The 24,512-nt window shown below is 40.7% G+C and overlaps 1 protein-coding gene across 4 annotated transcripts in view; it reads right to left on the bottom strand.

Annotated features, from left to right (window-relative positions):
- Positions 1-4,249: 4,249 nt before the first annotated feature.
- The window catches only part of SYT9 (synaptotagmin 9), a 66,925-nt gene continuing 46,662 nt past the window's right edge, over positions 4,250-24,512 (bottom strand). Inside the window, exons 4-8 of one of the 4 annotated variants that reach the window (XM_048307025.1) lie at positions 12,736-12,856; positions 11,549-11,720; positions 10,836-10,965; positions 10,094-10,250; positions 8,993-9,079 (exon numbers count right to left, since the gene is read on the bottom strand). In XM_048307025.1, the coding sequence (XP_048162982.1) occupies positions 10,143-10,250; positions 10,836-10,965; positions 11,549-11,720; positions 12,736-12,856 (531 nt within the window). In that variant the 3' untranslated portion in view covers positions 8,993-9,079; positions 10,094-10,142. Of the gene's footprint in view, positions 5,268-8,138; positions 9,080-10,093; positions 10,251-10,835; positions 10,966-11,548; positions 11,721-12,735; positions 12,857-24,512 lie in introns of those variants that run through there. The other 3 variants (XM_048307026.1, XM_048307027.1, XM_048307028.1) reach the window with 3 other exon arrangements.

Raw genomic sequence — 24,512 nt, forward strand, 5'->3', positions numbered from 1 at the left:
AGCTCTCTCACTTGTCTATTTGCTCTCTGTGTGGCTGAACATTACATTAGACAAGTGTCAGAACGTTCTGACATCTCAGGCTGTGTTATGGCCTCAAACATTTTATTAAGGTACTTATCCAAACACCTGAAGACATCAAAGGTTTGATGTCTTTAGGAACAGACATGAGTAGCTATTGATTTTGTGATTTGCTGTCACCTTGGATTTTGCAGCATTCATCAAAAGGGTTTCAGGCCTGGCCATTACTATTAACTCATTAAATTGAAAACTGGCAACTAATTCTATCATGTCCTCACATTCTGCAGCAGCCCTTATCTCCCTGCAATTTTGGTCAGTTACCTGAAGACAAAATACACACCTTTGTGATGGAAATGTTATTGCTGTGAGGTGAGTGGCAGATGAAATGTGAGTAAAGGTTGAAACAGCTCATTACAGCCTTGTCTGTTGGACATGGGCTCTCTGGGAGAACTTACATGTGAAGAATGAGAACAATTGAGCCTATCTGTCCAGTAAAAATCACTGAGGGAAAGAGGATGAGGGAAAGGTTTTGAGGAAAGGAGGAGGCAAAAAGGCAAATACCAGAAGTAAAAGAAAAAAAGTAATACCAGTCGACAAGTAAAATGAAAATCTATCAGGCGTATATCTAGATGCAACTTGGAAGTTATTTCTACCTGCAGTGGAATTTATCAGGCAAAGAATCTCAGATCTTGTCTGAAAAGCTGCAGAACTTTGGAGGTTTAGCTGAAATGTGCTGTTCTGCCTTGGCAGGGTGAGGGCAGAAAAGGGAATGGGACAGAATGGCACTCCAGTTCTCAGGCAGATTGGAAGAAATGAAAATGCAATTTAGCAGAGCCCCACATCCAGTCATAAAGATGCTCCAATAAAAGGAATTTTTTTTTTTTTGGCCCATCCCAACTTATTATTTGGAACAATGAATTCTAATTTAAAGTGGATGTGTAGTAAGAGTAGGAGGAAACAGCTTCCTGTCCTTCCTCACCAAGAGATGATGCAACTCCAATGTCATAATGGGAATTGCTCCTTCTGTTTCAATCCACTTTAACTTCTCAAATAGTCTAAGTAGTGTAGAAAGGAAAGAAGTCTTGGGACATTTAAAAACAATTGGGTAAAGATGCAAGAAATGAATTCATTTGGGGAAATCTGACAGAAACCTTAGCTACCCATAGGAAAACTTATTTTACTTTCTGGCCAAAATTGTACCCATATTTCTAATTAGTTCAGGCATAAGACTTACAGATGACGGCAGTTCCTGTAGCTCTGAAGTTCCTTTGAAATGAAATTTAAAACAAGTTTTATGTCTCTGTAAGATTTTAGTAATGGAATTCAAAATGAAGCAGAATATCTTTAAAAAGGTTATTTGAACTTCACAATTACTGTATGTTGTTGCATGGCCTGACTAAGCTGGAAGCTGGTGAGACTCCTTAAGGGTACCCGAAGAGAGGGGACCAGGGCCAGACTTAGCAAAGATGTTCTGAGGACTTACTGTTCTTTTCCTGAAATGTGGTCTACATGAAGCCCCTTTGAACTGCAAGTACAATGCCAACGTGTTTGGAGAGCTGAGGTTTTGGAGTGAGGAAATACCAGTATCAAAGGTTGTTTCCTGGCAGATGGAAGAGGTATTTCTATGGGAACAGTAAATATTTGGACTTGAGTTTCACTAAAATACAAAAACTGACTGATGAGTTTGGAATTTTTTCTAAGCTATGTCATTATTCTTCAAATGTTATCCAGGTCTTTTTTAATATTATTTTATGTTGGGAACTATATATATATATATATATAATTTTTTTTTTTTTTAGGAAGGCAAAAGTTATTGAAAAGGGCCCACACTGTTGCATTGTGAAAAGATGGTTCTTAAAATTTTACTTCATTTTTGGGAGCCCTAATGTAGCTGAACTCTATCAATCTATTGTTTTAGAACTGGTTTTGTGTCAATTAGCAGGGTATAAATGATAGGATTACAGTAACATTCTCGAAACAGAATTCTGGCTGCTAAACTGAGTATTACAGAACTTTATAAAGCTTCAATATAGAATTTTGTTGTTATTATTAAGAATGGTTTCTCCAACAAAAATATTTTTATTGACAGTTTTATCTTTGGGTCTAACACTAGTTGGCTTATTGACATTTCTGACATATCTAAATGATTCTTTAATATCAAACAGCTTTAGTCAAGCTCTTTGAACCAGTCTGTTCAGGCACTTCTGATGCCTTGGAACATTTACAGATTTTCCTGCATGTGCTGGTATTGGAACATGAATTCACTGAATGTTTTTTGACAAGTTATTAAGTGGTTTAAGGCCACGACCTTTTGGATGGTGTGGTGGGCCTGAGTGAAGTGTGTGGTCAATTATATGGGAATGATAAATGCATAAGTGCACCCAGAGAACCTTGTGACTCTAAACGGCAATATTAGAATACCAATCAGGGAGATGAAAACATGTGTTGCTTACATTAGAAACCTCTGTTAGGGCCCACTGTGACAAATTTCAGTGACAATATGGTAGGAGGTGAATGCAATCAGTTCTCAGAATAAGACATTTTGTGATTTCCTTCCCTGGAAAGGTTACTTTTGGAGTCACCAAGTTTGTGACAGGATCCTGTGTTTGGAAGCAGAGTTGCAGCCCTGTTCCGTGCCTCTGCTCCTTTCTGAGGTACTGATTTCTCTGTAACACCACGTGTCCTCAGCTCTCCAGGGACATCTCTACACTCCCACTCCTATCACTTCAGGCACTTCTTAGGCTTTGCTGTGTCCTCACCAGCCACTCCCCCTGCGGGAAGTCGCAGGCATCAGCCAGGAAAGCTCCTTACACAAGGTACCTCTCTTAATTTTCATCTCACTGCTGATTAGCTGTGCAGGATTACAAGGCTTCTCAGGTTTCAGGCTATGTGGGATGCCTTGCTGTTGATCAGGCTTTTCCAGAGAGGATTCTCAAACTTTGGCTTCTCACTTGGAGTCATTAACAGGCTACTGCAGTCACTGTCCCTTTTTTTCAAGTCTGTAAAGACTTAAAGGATGATTCTGCTGGAAAAGTGTCTCGAAAGGAGAGATGTGTGGGCCTGTTTTGACAGAGGAAGAGGCTTTTGCTTGCTTATTAACAAAGAAATAGAGACATGCAAACCAGTATTTTTGAAAGACACTAAAAGCAATTTTGAAGTTCATACATCTCCTCTGCTGGGGTGTATTTTATGGTGGCTTATGGGACAGAAAGGGATAATGAGCACTACATTCACTGCCAGGGACAAAATGCCTATAGATGTGTCCTTTGTTAATCTTCCATCTCCCCTGACCCCAGCTCACCTCCAGCAAAACAGTAATCTACCCAGGGCCTGGACGTGTTCCCATTATTAAGGATAGTATCAACTTCAAAACTACAGGCTTGTTAGGCCTGTTCTCATTTCTTTTCCATGTGTCCGCAATATCAAACAGTCCCAAGAAGAGACCGAAATGAATTTCTTAGTTGCATGAAATATTGTTTTGTGCCTTATGTTACATGTCAGAAGCCCTTTATTAATGCGGTGTGAGCAAGGAGGCCAGATCTTCCAAATGAGGAGAGACTGAGCTTATCCCTAAAGACACAGAGAGGCTCTTACTTCATTAGAAGTCATGCACATGCAGGACTCTTGCTGATGGATATGTCAGTTCAGCTAGTGTGAAAAAAAAGACAAGAGAAAAGGACAAGAGAAAAGGACAAGAGAAAAGGAGGAGAGAGTTGCCTTTTTGGGTGCAGTTTGTGTGGTCATACCAGATATATCTGTGCTCTTCTCCATTTGTTTCCGGGCTCTGCCAGGGGACCTCTGGGAATTTCCTGGAGCTACACGTCAGGCGTTGACAGGAAGACTGCTAATTTTGCCAACATGACATGCTAAATACTAATTTTGTTAATTTAACACAATGCCACTTGATAGAAGCACTTCTGTTGCTTCTTGATTTTCTTCTTAATATTAAACATAGATGAGATTCACCACTGATATGTCAAATAATCTTTCTGTCATAATGACTGTGGACATGGGATGAAACACGAGGAGGTTTCAGTATCCAAACTCCCAAATGATGTGTGAGTGCTGTAAAGTTAAAAGCTTTGTCTCTCTGGTCTCATTTATTTTATCAAAACACATTATCTGTGGAGAAAAACTGAGCAAAAACGTTTTTGAACTGTTTGCTAGCTTTCTGAATAATGAACTGAACTTTAATATTTATTAAATACAAAATAGTAATAAATTACAATTGCACAATTTCTTACAGAGTTTTTATTAAGATCAAAACTTATTTGTTCAGACTAGATTTATATAAATAAATCACAGTACATTTTTACTTGTGTTTAGAAGATTGTAATACATATTACAAAATTAAGAATTTTTTTGTCCCTCAAACCATCACTGCGAAAGGAATCATGCATTATTACTGAACGAACAAAATGCCCACCTAATTGAGAGAGCCTCGATACAGGTATGGCTCTACTCTCCAAAATTAGACATGAAACATAGAGATACCAGGACTATTTATTGAACAAGAAATAATAAAGTATAGTACAATGTTCATGTGTTATCAAAACCAAAAGTACAGCAAAACAACACACCTCTCTTCACGCACCTTTGCGATGGGGATTAAAGATGGCAGCTGGCCAGCATGCAACTGAGTAAAACACCTCAGTTTTACGTCTACGTTTGAGCAAAAGAAGGAGGAACTAAAGAGCCCAGACAAAACAAACGACAAATGAGGAGCCCAGATGTCTACAAGTCCTCCCATCACCTTCCCCTCTGTGCCACGTGCGCTGCCTTCGCTCAGCAGCTGACGCCTTTCCTGGGCAGTGCCACCGCCGTGCCCTTTGTGGGCCTCCAAGGAGATGGATGTGCTCCCAGAGAACCGCAGGGCCCTGGAGAACTTCCAGCTGTGGCTCCTTGCCCAACCCACTGTGTCAGGAATGAAGTGTAAACACGGCTCTGGGAACTGCTCAGCCTTGGATGCTGTGGTGCCACCGGAATACAACTGGCACCTGGCACAGCTTGGCTCACGTGCTGCAAGGCCGTCACTTCAGCACGGAGTTCTGGTGTCACTAACTGCACCAAGATTCAGTGTGATGCTGTCACCAAGTCTGTCCTGCTGCTGGTTTCACAGCACAGGGGGCTTCTATTAAATTCTACAGTATTGTGGATTATTTTCTCCGCATCCTTTTTTTTCTACTCGATAACAAAGGCATTGTTTTCTCTCTTGATACTGAGATGCAATCATTTGGCAATGCACTGTTCTAAACAGAAAAAAAGCATTTAATCGATGACAATTCAGATGGAGTCACCTGATCCACTTTTTTCGCTTCCTTCTGTTCAAACAAAATGCATTAACAGCAAAGTCATTTCAGATGGATTTCTAGCTGGGTCAAACAGATTTTTCAACTGAATTTCCTGGTGCCTGTTTATTGTTTTTCACTTTTAAACTGAAAGGGTTTTCAGCTATTTTTTATTTCAGCTGCAGACATGTCCCCTCAGTACTCGAATGTTGCTCGGTGACAAGCACGTAAATCAATATATCTCTTGTGTCTCTGACTTTGGGTGCTCAGGTTAACATAGCTACATATCATGTTTGGTGTTTAAAACACATGAATGAAACCAAACCAAACTAAACCAAAGAATAAAAACAACCCAAAAGCCCCCACAACCACCATCCCCTCAAGCCAAGGGTGGACTGAAATAAACTCTTCTTTTTCACCCTTTTGCTCTGCCCTTTGCTGTTGTTTCATTTTGTATTGATCCAGGAGTTCCCCCATCAGTGGTTAAATTGGACCTCTATGTAACAAGAGTCTCACATGTACTGCTTTTGTGGTTTATGGATCTGCTGGCATGGAAAACTGAGCCATGCAATGGCTGGTAAAAACAGTTTTAACACTGGGTCTTTTATGCTACATATTGGTTTTCTGTTCTGTTCTGTTCTGGTAGTCCCCGCTTCCCCAGATTGAGACGAATGTTTGTTTATCCACTGCCAGGGCTATTTACAGGGAAAAGCAAAACAAAAGTAAACAGCAATGCTTTTAATGTCTTGTGATTTCAGTGGAAGCAGATAAAGAAATACTTGAGCACTCAGCTGCAGAGGAGTCATCCTGTGAATGTTTTGTCATGGGAATATCAGGCCACTGTCCATGGTACTCAGCCTCATGTCAGTAGCTTGGAAGGCTTTCCCATTGCCACTCACTGCTTTTTCACAGAACAACATCTGACATGGTGGCTTGTTACAGAAAACTAAAAGTAATAATTCAGTAGCACATTGTTAAAGAGCAAAATGGGATTAAAATCTTGCTGAGATGCATTTCTAAGGGATTTTCTCTTCTATCTTAGAGTTACAATACTTACCATACAGCATAATTATGCATTCACAGCAAATAAGAAAACAAATGGGGGTTTCAGCTTTGGAATCGTTCTTGTGAATCTACTGCTAATTTACCTCTGAGAATCATAGTTCAGAAAAGAAAGATTGAGCAGTATTGGGACCATAGCTTTCCCTGTGTTTCCAGTTGAGTTTGTAGCAGAATTATCTATCCTCTGCTCCTTCCAGCAGGCTGCTGTATTATTGTAATACAGTCCAAAGACAGCAGCAGTCTACTGGCCAATCAGAACCAGAACATGAAAATATTTCAGGTGTAGGGAATATCATCGGTTAAGTGGAGTATAAAGGTGAAGAGTGAAGTATCCAAATACAGAAAATATCTATCTTTCCATAGATGCACTACTATGATAAGGCAGGTATTTGTACAAAGCACATAGTAATGCCACAGCCTGAGTAACAGTTTGCAAGTCATGAGCAAAAAATTAGGAGAATTCAATAAATTTAGGGGTTTTTCCTCATCTCTAAGCCTTTGAAGTCTTCTGGATTCCACTTTAAATGCTCCCTGTCACAGAGATTTCTTTCCCTGTTTTAGTAGAACTCTGCTCAAAATAATTCTTTTGATGCCAGACCCTTGAGCATTAAATAAACTGAGTATGGTAATAAAATAGAAAAAGAAAACTGCAACCCACTGGCAATTATAATGATAACACTTTTTAGCTGATGTCCCTTTGAGCTGCCGGGGACAAATCCTAGAAAGGCTTCTGCACTTTTCCATGGACATCAATCGAGCCTGCTTTGTGGGTGTTTTCCCCTGCCCAGGAGTTTCTGCTGCTCATGGTGCAGTGGGAAGCGTGCCTGCTCTGCATTCCAGGCAGGAATGATATGGAGTGATTTGTCCAGGAAATCAGAGAACTCCACTCCAAAGGAAGAGCTCTTCCTTCTTTGGTCATGCCCATCTCCCCTTGGTGACTCCTGGGAGATGAGCCTGGGTAAAGAGCACAGGATCCTGCCCGAGGTGAGGCTCATGCATGAACAGATATGCACATTGTCATGTATCACTGGCCTCCTGACAGAAGGCTTCAGCTGAAGGTGCAGTGAAACAGTTTTGCCATGGCAACATTATTTTCATTCTTTTGGAAATGCCCAGTGGTTACCCTCCTGAAATTGTGCTTGGGCAGGTTTGGGAGTGCTGTTTAGTTTGCCAGGTATGCCCTTGCCTGTGGCAGCTGTATTCTCCACAGCATGCCAAGAGATTTTTGAAAACCACTGTGCTTACAGGAATTCTGATTTATAGCTGCAGCACACATTTACAACAGATCCAAGATCTCCTGCAAGTTCCAAGCTATTCTTTACCCACAAGTAATTCTGATTTTGTGGAAGATCCTCATTGATAGGTTATAAAACTAATTTTTCAGGTTTGAGGCCAAAATTTTAGATATTTCTTCAATCTGTGCATGCATATTTGTGTCAGCAAAGTTGCAGATCCAAACTGCTTGGTGAATGTTTGGCACATACAAGACGTGAAGCAATGTGCGTGCACACAGACTTATCTGAACACTATTTAAAGACCAGGGCTCCCTCTCTGTAAGTGCATAGCAGACGACTGTACTGTATTAAACACCCATACTTTGCATTTGCATCTTTTAAACAAAAATTCCCATGTAAAAACGTGAGTCAAGTTCTCTGTAGAAAACACTGGAGGACGAGAGAACTCCATGCGTGGCTAAATAAGTGGCATAAAGTTTATCCCAGGGTCTCCTGCTTTGGGACACAGATTTCATTACGTGACAGAATCCAGTGCTTTGATTCATTTTCTTTTAATGGTCAGAATTTGTCAGAATTTACAATATACCATCATGTAAAACAGCCCTGCTAATTCTACCACAAATAATAACGGAAGTCTTCACAGGCACTATATATTTGGAACAGCATTTTCAAATGACATGGGGTGTGAGTGTTTGTTTGTATGATTCAGCACTGCTGCCCAGGACATGCTTCCAACAGTTTGCAGTGCCATGGACACAACTCAGAAATGTTGACTGGAAAATCATCTACAAAGGTTGAGGACTAACAACCTCCATGTTATACAGATGGTTATCTCCTTTCTCAAAGAACATGCTGTCATTACAAATACCATATGCATCTTGTTCTCACCCAGCAAAACTTTTTTACAGTTTTTCAGATTTGAAGGAACCATATTAATTTGTTTTCATGTCAGGTGAAAGGAGGCACCAGCTGAGACTGAGGACGCAACTTGTCATCAAAAAATAAATATCTGATGGCAATCATTCTTGAAAAAACAATACTTAGAAAGCTAACCATTCACAATACTGCACCTTTTTGGCAAATACAAGGACAATATTTGTTGCTGCTTCCCATATTTGTTGGTTTACATTGCTATCATTTTGCTTGTAAAACCTGGGTTACTCTACTGAACAGAAATGATGAGTTGAATTTGGGTAATGCTTACGACCATACAAATAATCTATCAGTAGCAGTAGTGTCAGCTGGAGAATTAATGCTACAAGTGGATAACATCACGCTATTTGAAACCAATAGCTCTTCACACAGTAGAAGACTGAGGGTCCTATTCAGCAAATATTCAGGGTCCTATGGCTGTGGCCACAGAGGTTCCAGAAGCTCTCGCTGAGTCTAATCCTGATTCAGGAACCAAAATGATATGCTGTGTATATATTTCTCTGCACAGCCTGGATGCGCTGGACACCCTCCCCCACTTGATTCCTGGGAAGGAAAAAAATACGTCTCTGTTTAGCTTTCAGTGACATGAAAAGCAATCCACAGTAATGAAATCTAAAGAAGTTAGCCAGGCATGTATGAAAAGAACAGGATGCCTGTGAAAAGGGAAGAGCTGTCAAAACCTAATTGTGGGCTCTGGCTGCAATGAAATTTATCAAAGAGGGAAGACAGGTTGGATATAAGGATGTAGACAATTTCTGCTAAGAAACACTTGTATTCTGGCCAATAGTAACCCTTACACTACACCTCGTGTGCTGTGTCAAACATTCCTATCAACACTTGGCTACAGCTGAAAGCTCCCAAATGCCCAGCGTGGCACTTCAGCCAGTATCTGCCCTGTCACTGGGGGCACAAACACCCGGGCAGAGCTGCCCCACTGTGTCCCATCCTCTCCCACAGGCAGCTGCATGCTGGCAGCACCCGTGCTGTGAGAAGGCATCGAGCCTTCCTGCTGCCACACAGCCTGTGGCCACTCCCTGCTCAAACTGTGCTGCTGTGGTGCCCAGGCACCAGGAAATGCAACTCCCTATGGACACAGGACAAGACTGTGGGATTCTTCCCAGCTTGTAGCATCTTCATAATGCCTGACAATCATTTCTGGAACTGCCTGTGGCCAGTGCTCACAACCAAATAGGGAAATCTTTGGTGGCACTGTGGTAACACAGCTGCACGCTGGTGCAGAAAGTAACTCAGAGGGGCTGTGAGCTGCCTGGCTCCAAGTATCAGTGCTGACAGCATTATTCTTGGCTTCATATGGGTACTCTGCTCTTTCGTCTCTTTAAACATTGGGGATAACTCCGGGGCTGTTCATAAACAAGATACTTCGACTGGGAGTACTGCCTGACTTAGCCAGTGAAAGCAACAATAGGAGTAAGTCATGGTAACTTCAGGAAGCAATTTACTTCGATCTTTGATGAATTTCTGTGTCTCATGAATCAGGATTAGTGTTCCCTGTGTTGGGGAGAGGATTAGACAGAGGGATTAAAAGGACATCTTTACCCCACTGGACTCTGTGGAATAGCCCCTGAGGATATGGCTAAGAAAGAGTTCAACAGGAATGCCAAATTTCTGCTGAATAGGTTAAAAGGGTGAGGAAGCCTCTTCGGCAGCCATCCAAGCGCAGAAGACCTGCATAACATTCCTGCTGAATAGGGCCCTAAAGACAAAAAACAAAACAAAACAAAACAAAAAAAACCATAGGAACCTTGAAAAGCTTTTCTGACTGTGTCGCTTCTTATCAGCGCCTCAGATCTCCAGAGACACTTAAACATATTTTTTCACTGCAGTTAGGCATCCTTTGGGATGTGCTAGTGCCATGGATGATACATTGTTACAAGAAAAGAAGTCAAATTAGGTTGTTGTATATAAAAAAGAATAGATCTTGATTGTTCTGTAAACAAGGTCCATTTCTTTATATCCATTATCAGCGAAAGATATTACCCAAGATCTTGTTTAAAAAACAAAACCAAACCCTTAACTGAGTGTATAATGCTTGGTGTTTTCCTGTATATATATATATTATAGACATCAATTACCTTCTGTCTCCCTAAAATTGAAAGGAGCAGACTTAACTTGCATGTTACGTCTGAATTTTAACATCAGCATTTCCAAGCCCTTTTCTAGGATTTACTTCATGCACGTGGATCTTGGGTTTGCTCATAAAATTTTATCCACCTTCTAATGCCGTGTAGGAGAATATTCACAATTATTGCAAGGGGGAAGCAGGAAATCAAAGCCTTACCTCCACAAGAGGATGCCAGTGAGCGATGGGTTTCCGAGGGTACGAGAGCATTTCGTTCCAGTGGTCGCGCCCTAGACTCTCTGCATCGTTGCCCACTTGACAAACTCCAATGACCTCATTGTGACCTACACTGTGAAAATGGCCCATAATATTTTTTTCTTAAAACTTTACCTTCAGAACCACACCATTTACATATTTTATCAGAAACATTAATCCTGGAATTTTAGGATTAATTCTTGCCTGAAGAATGTAGTGCGTTAGGAAATACGTAGGTTTGCTCTTTCTGTTTCCCACTGATTAGAGTAATTTAATATTTCCCCCCTTACAGCACACAAAAGGTTCTTTGCCTGTGTTCTGTAATTAGCTGCAAAGGCAAACAAGCTCTAAGACACAACTTTACAAATGGAGCATGTGTGTAAAGGCTTAAATGCACAAACAGAACAATGCATGGCCTCTCTGATTAAATGCCTGGCTACTTCAGTTCTGCTAAACACATACATAGCTTACTTCTGTCAGTTATGGATGCAAATCTGTATTTTAAAATTTAGTAAGGAAATTCTGCCAGACAAAACAAAAACAACTGGAGTCTTCTACCAAGCCCAACATGACATTAATTCCCCACTTATTGGGAAAAAACAATAATTTTCTTTTGGGATGCAAATCTAGTGTGCAAGCTTTTATCAGCCAGTATTTGACAGCTACAGGCATCTCACCGGTCATAATCCATAACAGCTATCGACAAGTTAATTTGGTCAATGTTTTCTGGAGGGATGTCAAAGACTATGGCTTCATTGTAAACGGGATTCAGGGTGTTCCTCTTGGTGGAAGTTTTCCTTTTCTTTAGCCGCCTTCCTTCACACATTAAAGAAACCTTCACGTAGGGATCTGTGTGGATCATAAGAACAACGTTGCTTTTCTTCTGATGCTTTTAGGCAAACGCAAATGGAAAGTGAAGGGAGCAGACTTGTGTGCCCATATGTGCTTGTGGAATTAATCTCTTGGACCTGACTGGAATCTGAGCTTCTGTTACCATGGAAGGCATGAGAGGCAGTGGAGCTTTGAAAGCTTTACCTGGCTGCTTACAATGAACAATTTAGGTTCAAGAAGCTCCTTGTTGTGTACCAACTTCTCAAAGGGTATTAAAATATCCACTGAAGCGTGTTATACATGACTATTTTATACAACAGCCTATTTATAGCAGCCTAATTACTTGTTAGATTTGTAGAACAGACAGAAGATGACAATGTTTTTCACAACGGGATTTACTGATATATGGTTAAACACAATTCAAAGTATAACAATTAGTGGCTTATATTTCTCAAGAGAATTGTAATTATTTTTAAACTCCTGAATGTAGCAATGTTTCTTTGTAGCTCCTTTCTGAGAGCTCTACAACTCCCTGCTAGTATTTAGAAGTCAACTATGAAATCTTATTTAAGTTAGTTTGCAATTTTTATTGTCGAATTTTGAAAGGGTTGCTGAGAGGATTCTGGGATGATCACTGCTTTGTCCATATGCCAGCAACAGCAGAATTGGCTCAGTGGCTCTTGGGGACTGTCAGAGAGGGTCAGTCTGCCTCTGTGTCATAGCTGTAACTAACAGACTGTGCACAAACAAATTCCCAGTGTTGGGAATGCATTTTGGCCACCTTGTTCTACTCTGAGTCACAGTGGCATTGGAAATAATAATATTGCAGTCTTTTTGAAAGAGCAACTTATTTTAAACCGAGCAAACTAAAATATATTATTTAGTTCTCATAAACTCCTGTACTCGAGTAACTCAAGAGCTCAAAGTATAACCCTCCTCTCGAAAATCATTCTGGGATTTGACAGTGTTGAATTCTGTATCTTGGGAGGGAAATGGGACAGAAATCCACACTGAGCTTTAAATTCATTCATACCTGATGCTCCTGTGATATCCATTGCCTTTAAATTTCTTGCCTTTATTATTGTAATAGTTAGTCTACCAGCTGTTGGAAGGTAGCAGAGCGAAAACATAAGGTCACCAAGATCCACGTTATCCTGTTCCAAGGAAAGAGAGATAATGTGAAGCAATAATTACAAATTTTCTACTCATAGCAGGACTTAAAGATAAAAATATACCTTTGGGGATCTACAGTTATGCAGTAAAAGCTGAATTCTCATTCTGAAACGTATCTGAAAAAAACAGCCATCCATGCGCATACAAAATTCGAGTCACTATGTTGCTAGACCAGCAAAGCTCTCCAGGGTAAATGAGGTTATAGTTTCTAGCTATAGTTCAGAAACTATAGTTTCTGAGTCCTTGGAGATGACACACATTTAAATGATGAGGTACCCTGTGAGGGACTGGAAAACCTTCTTTCTATTTTATGTTTTTCAGTGATTTGCCTGTATCACTGACAAGCAGCCACAAATGTCTGCACCTTTCCTTCTGGTCTGCAGGAGGAAACCCCCAGAGACGTTCACAGAAAAAAAACATGGTTTGGGCAGGGCAAAGCTCTGTGCAACTCTCAAAGTGTGCATGAAGTCAGGCATGATAGGTGTGAAGTGTCTGTGGCAATGGGACAGCCTCCACCAGAAGCAGAGGAAGGGTTATTACTAATTGTTGATCATAATAATAATAGCAACCATAAGTTCCTGTGCCTCACACAGACAAGTTCCCTCAAGTAAGCTTATCCACCTGTTTCATTGATAGAATAATTTGTAACCCTCTCCTGTGTTAATGGCATCAAGGTTTCAGAAAGGTAGTAGAAAACGTGCAAACCTTGTTTGCAGTTACAAAGCATCACTGTATTTTTTTTTTTTTTGTAAAGAGGGAAATCCAGCTCTTTAATCAAAGAACTAGCGAAGAAAAGATTGTATTAAATGATTTCTGTGATGTGATTTGCATTTTTTTGACGGAGCAGTGAGTTCACACTTTCATAGAACTGCTTCCTGCAACTTAATATTTCATTCTTGACTGAAAAAAAATTTACCTGATGTTGGGGAAGATGAAACAGGAAAGCCTTATAAATATTGATTGCCTGACAAAAGATTTTGGGAATATGAAAACTATAAGCGACATCGAAATGAAAGCCACCTTTGAGATACCAAGTCTTAGTTACTGAACAACTGGAAAACAATGGTATGGCCGACTGAAGGTAATCCCCTCTTGATGGAACAATACCCTCTGCTTGCAAACAGGTCCAAGGGTCAGAGCAGACCCTACTAGCTCAGCAGAAGGGGTCCAAAGAGTAGTTTTTAGGAGTTAAGATGTAACACTTTATGGTAATATAACAATTCTTACAGGCTGTATATAAATGCTATAGGATTTGTATCTTGTATTAGATTGGTTAGTGACAATTAGAATATTCAGTACAGAAGATGATTTATTGTATTGTAACCAGGACTTCACACACTCTTATTACTCTCTCACTCTTACTCCACTCTTCTCCACTCTTACTTACCTCCTCTTCGTTTACCTACTTGCTCTTACTTTTACACTCTTGCTCTCCTGGGCCTGCTCCGAGCTGCGGCTGGCAGCTCTAAGCAGTGCCCCTGTACCCACGCCCTTTGCAATAAACCGCATGTTCCAAGATCCGACTTCAGAGATCTCTTGTCTCCGTCCGTCCCAACCGTCTGACCCACCCCAAGCTCCTACAACCTGATCCAGCAATTTCAAAGCTACATTCCAGGTTCTATAGGGAACGGAAATAACAGCTCTTGTGAAGTATGTGTATGTTGCTTACTTACTTACTTACTTACTTTGTGCGATAGCTTCTCGTCTTTCCCAAGCTGGATCCTTCTCTGTCAGTCACCAAAAGATGAAGTGTGGTGGATGACATAGAAGGAGAGGGAAAAGAGCCCCTAGCACAGGTTTGTCTCTGAGGCAGCTGCTGCACAGAGCGATGCCCAGAGCCTGTGCAGTTCCTTTGTGTCACTTCATGAGTTAGCAGGGGACATAAGCAGGACAGGAAGCGTTGCTGGCACAGAGTTGTAGAAAAGTGTTGTGTCAGAAGGGAATTCTAGAGGTCACTTGATCCAACCCCTTGCTCAAGAGAGGCATCTTTGCTTCAGCTCACAGCTCATTCAAGGAAAAAACCAAACATGTTCATTCATTCAAAAGTAGGTCCTTTCCTCATGCTGCTATTTAAGAGAGATGCTGTCAAAGAAGGAAAAGGCTGATATTATGGGCCATTTGTCAGGAATAACCAGCTTTTAACCCTACCATCTTTTCCATTCTAAAGATCAGTGTTTCACGGTAGGTGAAAAGCAAATAAAGGCTGGGACAATATCGAGGTGGCTGCTATGACTCAGCCTGTTTAGTGCCTCTTGATAGCTTCCACTTGGAAGCAAACCTGCTGCAACAAACTGTGTCACTGACTCACTTGGTGGGAGGATCAAAGTGCTGCTTGAGATGCTGTGAGAAGTCCTACAGGTTAAAGAGATGTCAGCACATCCAGGAGAAATTTCTCTTGGCTAACACCTGCCCTTAACATTACAGGAAAATAACTGATCTCTGTCATTTTTCCAGTGATCAGCTGGAGCTTGATACCTATAACCAGGAAAACAGGAAGCAAAATTTTCACTTATCCTTCCCATTGTGAGAGCAACTTCCAACATTTAAGTGTACTTGCCCAGCTCTGAGGTGCTGAGATTCATAGCTGTGAAATTCCCTCTTGTGCTGCAACTCTGAGGGGAGCAGAATTTCATAAGCCATTTAAAGAAATTATTGACTGAAGCCATCTTTTGGGAATTTGTCACCCTGGCAAATTTTGATAGGTTGTTTTTCCTGAATTGGTCACTACCCTTTAGAAGGAGACAGCATTGTTGAATTACTCAGGTTTTCCCTGAACACAAAAATGCCCATCAGGCATCTGTTGTTTTAACCGTGTATTTTGGCATCCTTCAATATTGTCAGCTGTGGCAAAGTCACCCTGTGTTCAACTCCAGTGCTCCACACAGTGACATTCATTCTGTGAGTACTGTAAATACTTTATTGTCACTACCAAACACAAAAGTTTCCATTCCAGACTTGATCATCCTGAATGAACATTTTAAAAACTTATTGTGAGTTTTTATCAAGAAGTTTATAGGTACATGAATTACTACACAATTGTTTTAGGTACAGATGCCAGGAAAAATCAGAGAATCATAGAATATCCTGAGTTGGAAGGGACCCACAAGGATCATAGAGTCCAACTCCTGGCCCTGCACAGGACAGCCCCAAGAGTCACACCACATGCCTGAGAACATTGTCACAACACTTCTGGGACTCTGTCAGGCTGGTGCTGTGACCATTTCTCTGGGGAGCCTGTTTCAGCCCAACCATATGTTGGTGAAGAATCTTTCCTCATGTCTAACCCAAACCTCTCCTGATACAGCTTCCTGCCATTCCCTCATGTCCTATCACTGGTCACCACAAAGGAGAGTAAAAATATAACTGCATAAATGAACTGCATAAGTAAACTGCTTGGGAAAAGAATGGATCACATGTGCTGAATGCAGTATTAGGAATTATGCCATAATGTACTTACCCACAAGCTTTGATTGAACAATTTGACAATCAAAAAGTAATTGTCTCCTGCACTGTGATATTTTAGCAAATGCTGCAATGACAATACTTTGTTTATACTTTTTGAAAAATTGCACTGGGCATTATATGGGAAAAAATCAGTTATTCTGGAAACAGAGCCTGTGATTTCTTTAGTCTCTTCCAGTTCTAGAAGTTGTAGGTGTTGTAGCAATAGGTCACAGATGATTGTGAGATTGTCTGTCAGTAAGCCAATGCCTGAGAGTGTGACTGAAGGGAAGATTGCAGGCAGCAGCAGGGTAGAGACACCTTTTGCCATGCAAATCCTTCTCTCAGTCTGAAAAAGAAGCCCTGTCTTCCCAAACTTTCATTTTAAATTGTAGGGAATTAATGACTACTCCATCATACCGGCTACTTGTAAATGTTTTCTAAAGTTTGGAAAGAAATTTTGTAACAGAGAGAGCCTTTCCCCATGACCTGGCTATTCCTCCCTGTCTTACCCCCATTTCCTGTAATTAAAGGGCAACATTGAAAACTGTTCCAAACAATGGGTCCTCGAGGTTCAGTTAGGAAGGTTTAATGAGGGACTGATCTTCAGAGTCCCACAAACTGTGACTGCTCCCCAGAATTTGCACGTGTGTGTTCATCTCTCTGATGATGGGCAGCTGCAGGAGAACAGGCACCATGCTCTGACTGGAGATCAGCGTTGTCACAGGCATGACCCTCACGTCCAGCAAACACACAGGTCTTTTCTACAGATTCAGCTTTTTAACAGAACCAAAGCCAATGTATCAGAGTGCAGAGAGGATTAGTGTACATCTTCACAAGTTTAAAATCACTGAGCTACACGGCTTAAGCCACGGATTGCCACTAAAGGTGTGCTGTATTAGCAAGCAATTAACAGAATTAACAAGCACAGAGGGTAGGATCTTCTGCAAGGATTAGTTCCTGTTTGAATGGAGTGCTTATGCACTACTGTGTACGCTCCACAAAATGGGACACTACAGGCACTACACTGCCTGAGACAGTTTGAAATTCCTGCCTAGGAAAAGATTTCACAATAGTGTAGGTTATCAAGTCATGCATGTTTTCCTTTCCAAATTTGTGTCTAAGCTCATTCATGTGTGGTTGTAATACCATACTGGGCATGTTACAGTGCAACGATGACAGCCCTAATATAATCAGACCAAAAGGCTGGTCAATTTTATTAATAATCAAAAGAAAATAATCAGAAGGTAATTAAACTGCAATTATAATTTACTTATACGTATATGCCCTATATTATTTTTCTTTTGGTCCCATTCAGCAGGAAGCATAAAAGAACTGAATAAATGTAACAAACATATCCCTCTCTCTTTTTCCTCAAAAACTGCTCAGGTTCAGGGGAAGAAAACACAGCCTTTATTTTTAATCTGTAACCTGCCTGTTCCCGTATGCTAAAAAAGGTAAAACAAGATGGGGATTGGCTTTGCTTTTCCAATGCTCCAAGGCTTCAGCTCCAGGCTCGGGGTGAGGGCTGAGTGCCTTGATGTTGTGAGCTGTGCTTTACAGGGAGCCTCTGATAATCCCACCTAGATTTGTGTCTGAGCCCTTGCTGTGTTCATGCAGTTCTTTATTCAATGGAGCAAGAGCACGAAGCTTCTTCCTTGAAAATGTCTCAGTGTTACCTGGGAGAGTTAAATGTATTCAGTCCAGGTGGGGAGTTCAAACCAGAGGCGTAAATCACAAGGTTTGCCTGAAAACTGCAAATGGGATGAATCCCGTAATCCATGAAACCTCACAGGAAATCAGATTGTTGTTAGGAGCACGGAGCCAGTCACCCCTCTCATATTATGCTTCCTTCTTCCTCCGTTTCTGGTGGAAATTCTTGATACGTTATAAAAATCTTATTTTTTGAATAATTTTCAGTGGCTTCTATTGAAAGGGTTAGTGTTCCTGCTTTTCCCAGAAAATGTTTCGGGTTTTCCCCCCTGTAAAACTAACCCAAAATAAATGTATCTTTGAAAACGCTGAATTCTAACAGTAACATTAGTAGGTTTTTAGTCTATAATCACACAGTATTTATAGATTTTAAACTTATTCCATTTTGTTGGAGATTAGCCTGCAGGATAAATCCCTCCCAAGTACTGTGTCAGCAGCTCTGTGCTGTTGCTTAGTGAGTATAACTCAGCATATTAAACAGGGAGATGTGTAACCTTAAAGAGGATGGTGACTAAGGGCCCCTGAATGGCCTCACCTTTGATGCCTTTGAGGCTGCACTAAGCAGCTCAGGTGGGATCAAACCTTCTCAGTGTAAGTCACCTGGTTGTTAGGGATATTCTGACAAATGGGGATGACATTTGGGATCAGAGTTCTCCTCTCCCTTCTCATAAATACCTTTGAGTGCAGAGAATGGGTATGAAAACTCACGGAAAACAGGCAGAAGGGATGGAAGAAAACAAGACCATTTATAGGTTCTATCTTCTGCTTCTGCCTCTGGTCTGGGAAAAGATATGCTGTGCTCAAGTTAGGCATTCACAAGGTTTGTGCCCATTTCTTTGGAAAACTGAGTTTTGTATTTCTGGAACAGAGGAGCTGTGATGGGCCTGCACCACGCAGTGCCTGTGCCACTCTAATTAAAGCATATGTCTCAATTATACCAGCTTCCTCAGCTCCCCAGCTATAAAAAGACAGACACTACTTTTTCACTTTCTGCTATGTTGCAAAACTAATTATGGGTTGTGAGGTGCCCACATGTACTTTTATGCATCTCACCAACCTAACATTAACTGGAGCACTTAGCAGGCACTGGTGCCCTTGCTTATTTCCCATTAAGTTAGTAACTCTTGAGAGAGGTTTCCACGGCAGAAGTGGTTTTAGAGATTTGCTAAATTCCTGCTGCTGTGTCAGAGCTGTACAGCTCAGGCAACGCTAGCTTTGCATGCTGCCTCCTTTAGGAGTTGGACATGTCCCTGCAAAGGACACTGGAAAACAGAAACAGAGCAGAGGTGTCATGGAATGAGATGGGATCATTTGAGCTTCTGTAGGGCAGAAAGGACAGACTGCCACTATTTAATTAAAGTCTCTCTCTCTTCTCCCCTCCAGGCTGAGGAGCATTAGTTGCATTTTAAACAACAAAAAATTCTTCCTGGTTACTTCCAAATCTTTCCTGGAATTAAGGGAATTATACTGCTATAGTGCAAGATAAGTTTCACTGCACATCATTCTAATATTTGCTAATGTGGGGGATTTGAATTTTGCAAGGATTTATTTCAGACGAGGTTCACTCAGCTAAGACAAGGATGAGTTAAGTACACTAGGTATATGTGTTAAGCCTAAATGATTTAAAGATGCCTTAAGAAGTGCTATCTGCTTTTTGGGACATACATTTATTAAATTGCTCATCTGTGTTGAGAAGTCTGGAGTAAGATTTGAGTGATAAGATGTTAATTCTGCTGAGGAACATGTCCAGGACACAGTATTATGCAAATCCCATAGACTCTAATCTGTTTGGGAATGATAGTAAATCTAGAGTATCTAACATGAAGAATTTGTGAAGTTAGCTCTACATTTTTTATTATTTCATCATAAGAGTTATTTTGAGCTATATCTATGAGAAATATATACTGATAAAAACTATTTTGAAATGTTGGATTTTAATTGAATTTACATGTGGCTATAAGAGTGCCAGTTGCTTCTCATTACATATTTTCAGATGAATAGAAAAGATATGACTGGAAAATTCTATTTTCATGACATCTTAAATCAAAGAAATGAACTCTAGTAAAGCAGATATTTATTAATGCCTGAATCAATCTGTATCTACAGAAATGTGATTAAGTAAAGTAAGTGGAAAATGGGAATAGCCTATCTTTTATAATTATTCTTTCAATACATCAATGTCAGACTACATTTAATGCTTTAAGTTAATTTTCAAATTAACCATTTTCTCACTGTGATTTCCTTTTTTTTTGGTTTTTTTTTTTGTATTTCATTGTCTCTATTTCTTTTCTTTATGCTTTCCTTAAAAATGAGAGCAAGTAAGTAATGAAGTCTTTGGTATGTCTGATTTCACTTACTGGGAAAGAATATTGACAAGCAATTCTGAAGCATGGTTTCAGTGCAGTGAAGAAATACGAAAAAGCTGAAATGCTGCTATGTAATTCACTCTGGATTGTGCACTCACTGTGTGCTGAGCATGCTGGCAACTTCTCTATAAAGATTGCATCAGAAGTAAAACCAACAGCACATCCTCTGTCTTCAGAGAGTGAAGAACTTTTGACATGGATTTTTAGCGTTTGTAGGTTTTTTTCCTCCCCTGATTCCATTATCCTTGTATCATGACTACTTTTCTTTAATCCAGGCCACGTAAGTAGGATCCTCCAGACACAACTTTGTGTTGTGCCAGTCATTCAAGATACCTCTGAAATGAGGGTAGTTGGAGCCAAAGTAGAAGCTTTCACTTCATGAATGCTTCAGAACAAATCCAGTCAGTGTCCTTGAGAGGAACATACTCCTAACTTTCCCTTGCCACAATGTCCTCAGTAGCATCAAGGACAGAGGCCTTTTCCTGCAGGCAGTCAATGTACTTATCTCTCTAAAGAACCAACATCTCCACTGTCATCATTTATATCCTATAAATAGGGTGGCAGTGATTAATTGAAACTTTCCAATCAGTGAGCTGCACACGATCCTCAGTTATTGGGACGTGTTTACAGGATACATTTGTTCTTAGAGTAATTTAAGGCTTTATTGATAAATTATTCTGTATTAAGATCCTTTAACAACAGCCTCCATTCAGTACAGATAAACTTTATCCCGTACTTGTTCTTAAACACGCTTAAATCCTATAGATTTTACTGGCTTTGAATCCTTTATGCAGATTTTCAATTCACAACAACTACAGTGGTTTGCTGAATCTGGGCCTAACAGTGAATCTAATGAATTATCCTGTAGCTATTGAGATAGAAATAATGTCTTAATTTGTTCCAAACTAAATTGATGAACTGGGGAGATAGTCTGAATTGAGCTAATGAAAATCAGTAGAGACATGACTGGAAAAGCTGCAGTACTTGCCCTGTTTATGTGTGTGTGCCTGTGTCAGAAATTGATTTCATGGGAAAAACAGAAATGAGGCCTTCTGAAAGTGAAACTTCAGTAGAAAGTTAATAGAAGTAATTTTTAACTTCCTCATCAGTTATTAAGAAAAGAGTGAGTACAGAGTTGGCTCTGAAGGCTTGCTACATGGCATTGTTGCCCAGAGACAAAAGTTAACTGAAGTTTAAGTTTCTCCTTGCAAATTAAACTATTCCTCTGAAAAATATTTTAGTTTCTTGAATTGTTACTGCTTTTTCTTTTTTAAATCATTCTATGACTTGTGACTTTCTAGAAAATGAAAGGTCAGTATAGATTTAATAACAGAAAAAGTCTGCCCTGGCCCTTGTTTTCTAGGCATTACAGGCTACCTTGGATAATTCTGGTTGGTGCTGGGAGGCAGGGGGTGCATGTGTGTGTGTGTGTGGCTGTAGGACAGGGAAGGCTTGTAAAGTAGAAAAAACAACTGCATCTTCATGATGTATAAAAATGTCACAACCTGCAAGACGTGAGTTTACAAGCAAGGTGCTGTGGAAAAATTTGCTTGTCCTGTTCTCCCACCTCAATGTATCCCACCTTGTCAGTGTTCACAAGATGCCACCTTTGGAATGGCACTTCCAGAGTCTGCTGAAAGGGAAGCCTCCTGAAGGTGGGTTTGATTTCCCACTGCTAAAGCTTTAAGGAGGAGCACTCTGGCACAGAGCTGACTCAGACCTTTCCCTCTGCAGGGAAGGCAGCAGTGCTTCAGAAATCTTGACAAGCTTGGGAATAGCAATGAAATGCAAATTGCCCTAGATAGGAATATGTGTTTGGAGGGCAAGTGCTTTCTTGAAAGGAAATGAGGAGGGAGCTTCCACTGGGAAAAATAAGAGTTTTGATGTCAGGTGAAGGTGGTAGAAATGGAAGAACAGGTAGGTCAGGCAGACAAGGGACTGTCTCACAGAGGGAAGTGTCACAAACCAACTGAATGGTGCAATCCAGAAAACTGGGCAGTGGTTGCCTAAAGTGAGGAACAAAGTTGTTAATGAATGTCTGTCCGGATCTGTCATTTCAAGCCAAATAATTTTTCCACAGGCTTTTATTGGTTTGGATTAGACTTCCATTTTTTGTGAAATACTGAGGCTGAAAAAACCAAAGTGAAACAGAGGTTAATGGCATTGTAGTATGCAGTACCTTACCATGCAATTTAACCTGGGTGGGCCAACCTTGCAGACTTGACAGAAAACTTTTGGTGAACATCACAGAGGTGGAAAGAGATTAGAAAATAAACCCCCATGGTTTCAAGGCTAAAGGCTGGCTTGTTGTATGAAGTGGAGGTTAAATTATATGTTAAGTGTTCACTATCTCTAGGCAAACATGAGCTTCAAGAAAATGAAGCAGCAAATCCATTATAATGCATAAAATTATTTCTACCACAAATTATTTGCCAGTTACCTCTTGCTTCCATTCTGACATAAGTTGAAAGATATGTTCAATTATCTCCATATACCACTAACAATGAAAATTTCAAATACAGCCAAGAAAAATTGCAGGGGAGGAAGCTGGCTTTAAAAGGAAGTTAACTAATCAAAATATTTTAATCCAAAACGTCTTGCCTGTTAATTTTATTCCCCTAGTGTGTTAAAATGAAAATGTCAATTTAAACTAGATCTGTATGCAAATGAATGGATTGGCCTTTCACTCTACCTTGATTTATGATGGCTGCACGTGAACTTACAGCTCCACTAAAACATCAAAAGATCCTCCATCTTCTAACCCCGCTCCATTATCTGTCTGTGTACAGGGACTGAAAGCAGTCTGTCAGAGCCCTGAGGGCACCAAGAGCCCTTCATGGCCCTGCCTGCCTGCCAGGGCTCCTGCCCACCTGCCCCTGGCCCAGCTTCCCACTCCCTAGGGAGCTGGCAGATGCCAGGGGCTGCCCCCCAGGTCCCACCTGCCCAGGTCCCTGGCTGGGGTGGTAGGATGTGACCTGGCTGGCCAAGTCCTGGCCAGCAGCTCCAGGATTCCCCACTGCTCCTGACATCCCAGCCCACAGGAAGCAGCCAGCCCTGGTGTCCTGACCTAGTCTTAATTAAGGATAAAGTCTTGCACAGTGGCACAGTGGCCATTCTGTACAAAAAGAAGCTAATCAGACTGGCTTGAAATTATATCAGAGGTTTTTGGGCCCTACTAAAAGTTCCTCACCTTCCCTTGGCACTGAATGTCACTCTCAGTGCAGGCATTTTGTGTTGTGCAAAGCAGCTGTCTGTTCTATCGTGTATTCTGAGCACATCACTCTGAGAAGGAGACAAACTACATACCTGGGTAGTGCTGAAAAAAGATGGAGAAAGTGATAGTAACAGGACAAAAAAATGTTCTTTTCAGTCTGCAGAAGCATCTATAATGTATTGTGGATGTATTCATTACACTCACATTCGGTGCTCTGTACTGACTTTGCTACTCAGGCTTAGCACAGGCCGTTCACAAAATGGGTAATAAGGAAAGGCCATTTTCACAAATCTGAAACCACTGCTAATATAAGTTTGCTCTACAATTTCGAAGAAATTGATGCAAAAAAGAGAGCAGTCCAAATAATATCATGCTTGAAAAATAGAAAGTAATGTCAAACTCTATGCTGCAGTAGCTATCTTGCTTGCTATTCTAGAAATTTTCTGAGATATGTTTAATTTTTTTATTTAATCACATGTCTCTTGATAGATTTTGCCATCTCTTGTGGAATTCCAGTCCAGGTGTGATTTCAGTGGGGAAGCTATGGTGGCCAGTGTAAAGAATGCACAAGCCAGAGAAGCACATGTGCCTTGGTCCCTGGAAACAGGCAGCAAAGCAGCACTTTGCCCCTAGACTCTGACCCCTTGGATATAATGTGCTCCTTTCACAGACCACTAAAATAAATGTTAACAAACACTGCAGTGCCATTAATCCAAACTCTGTCTGATCATTTAAAAATTCTACTGATTGGAACAGGCTATCCAGGGAAGTGGTGGAGTCACCCAGCCCTGGAAGGACTTAGAAGACATGTAGATATGGCACTTAGGGTTTAGTGGTGGCCTTGGCAGTGCTGGGTTAATGGTTGGACTACGTGATCTGAAGGGTCTTTTCCAACCTAAACAA

Source organism: Corvus hawaiiensis, chromosome 6 (assembly GCF_020740725.1).
Source record: "Corvus hawaiiensis isolate bCorHaw1 chromosome 6, bCorHaw1.pri.cur, whole genome shotgun sequence".
Taxonomy (NCBI): Eukaryota; Metazoa; Chordata; class Aves; order Passeriformes; family Corvidae; genus Corvus; species Corvus hawaiiensis.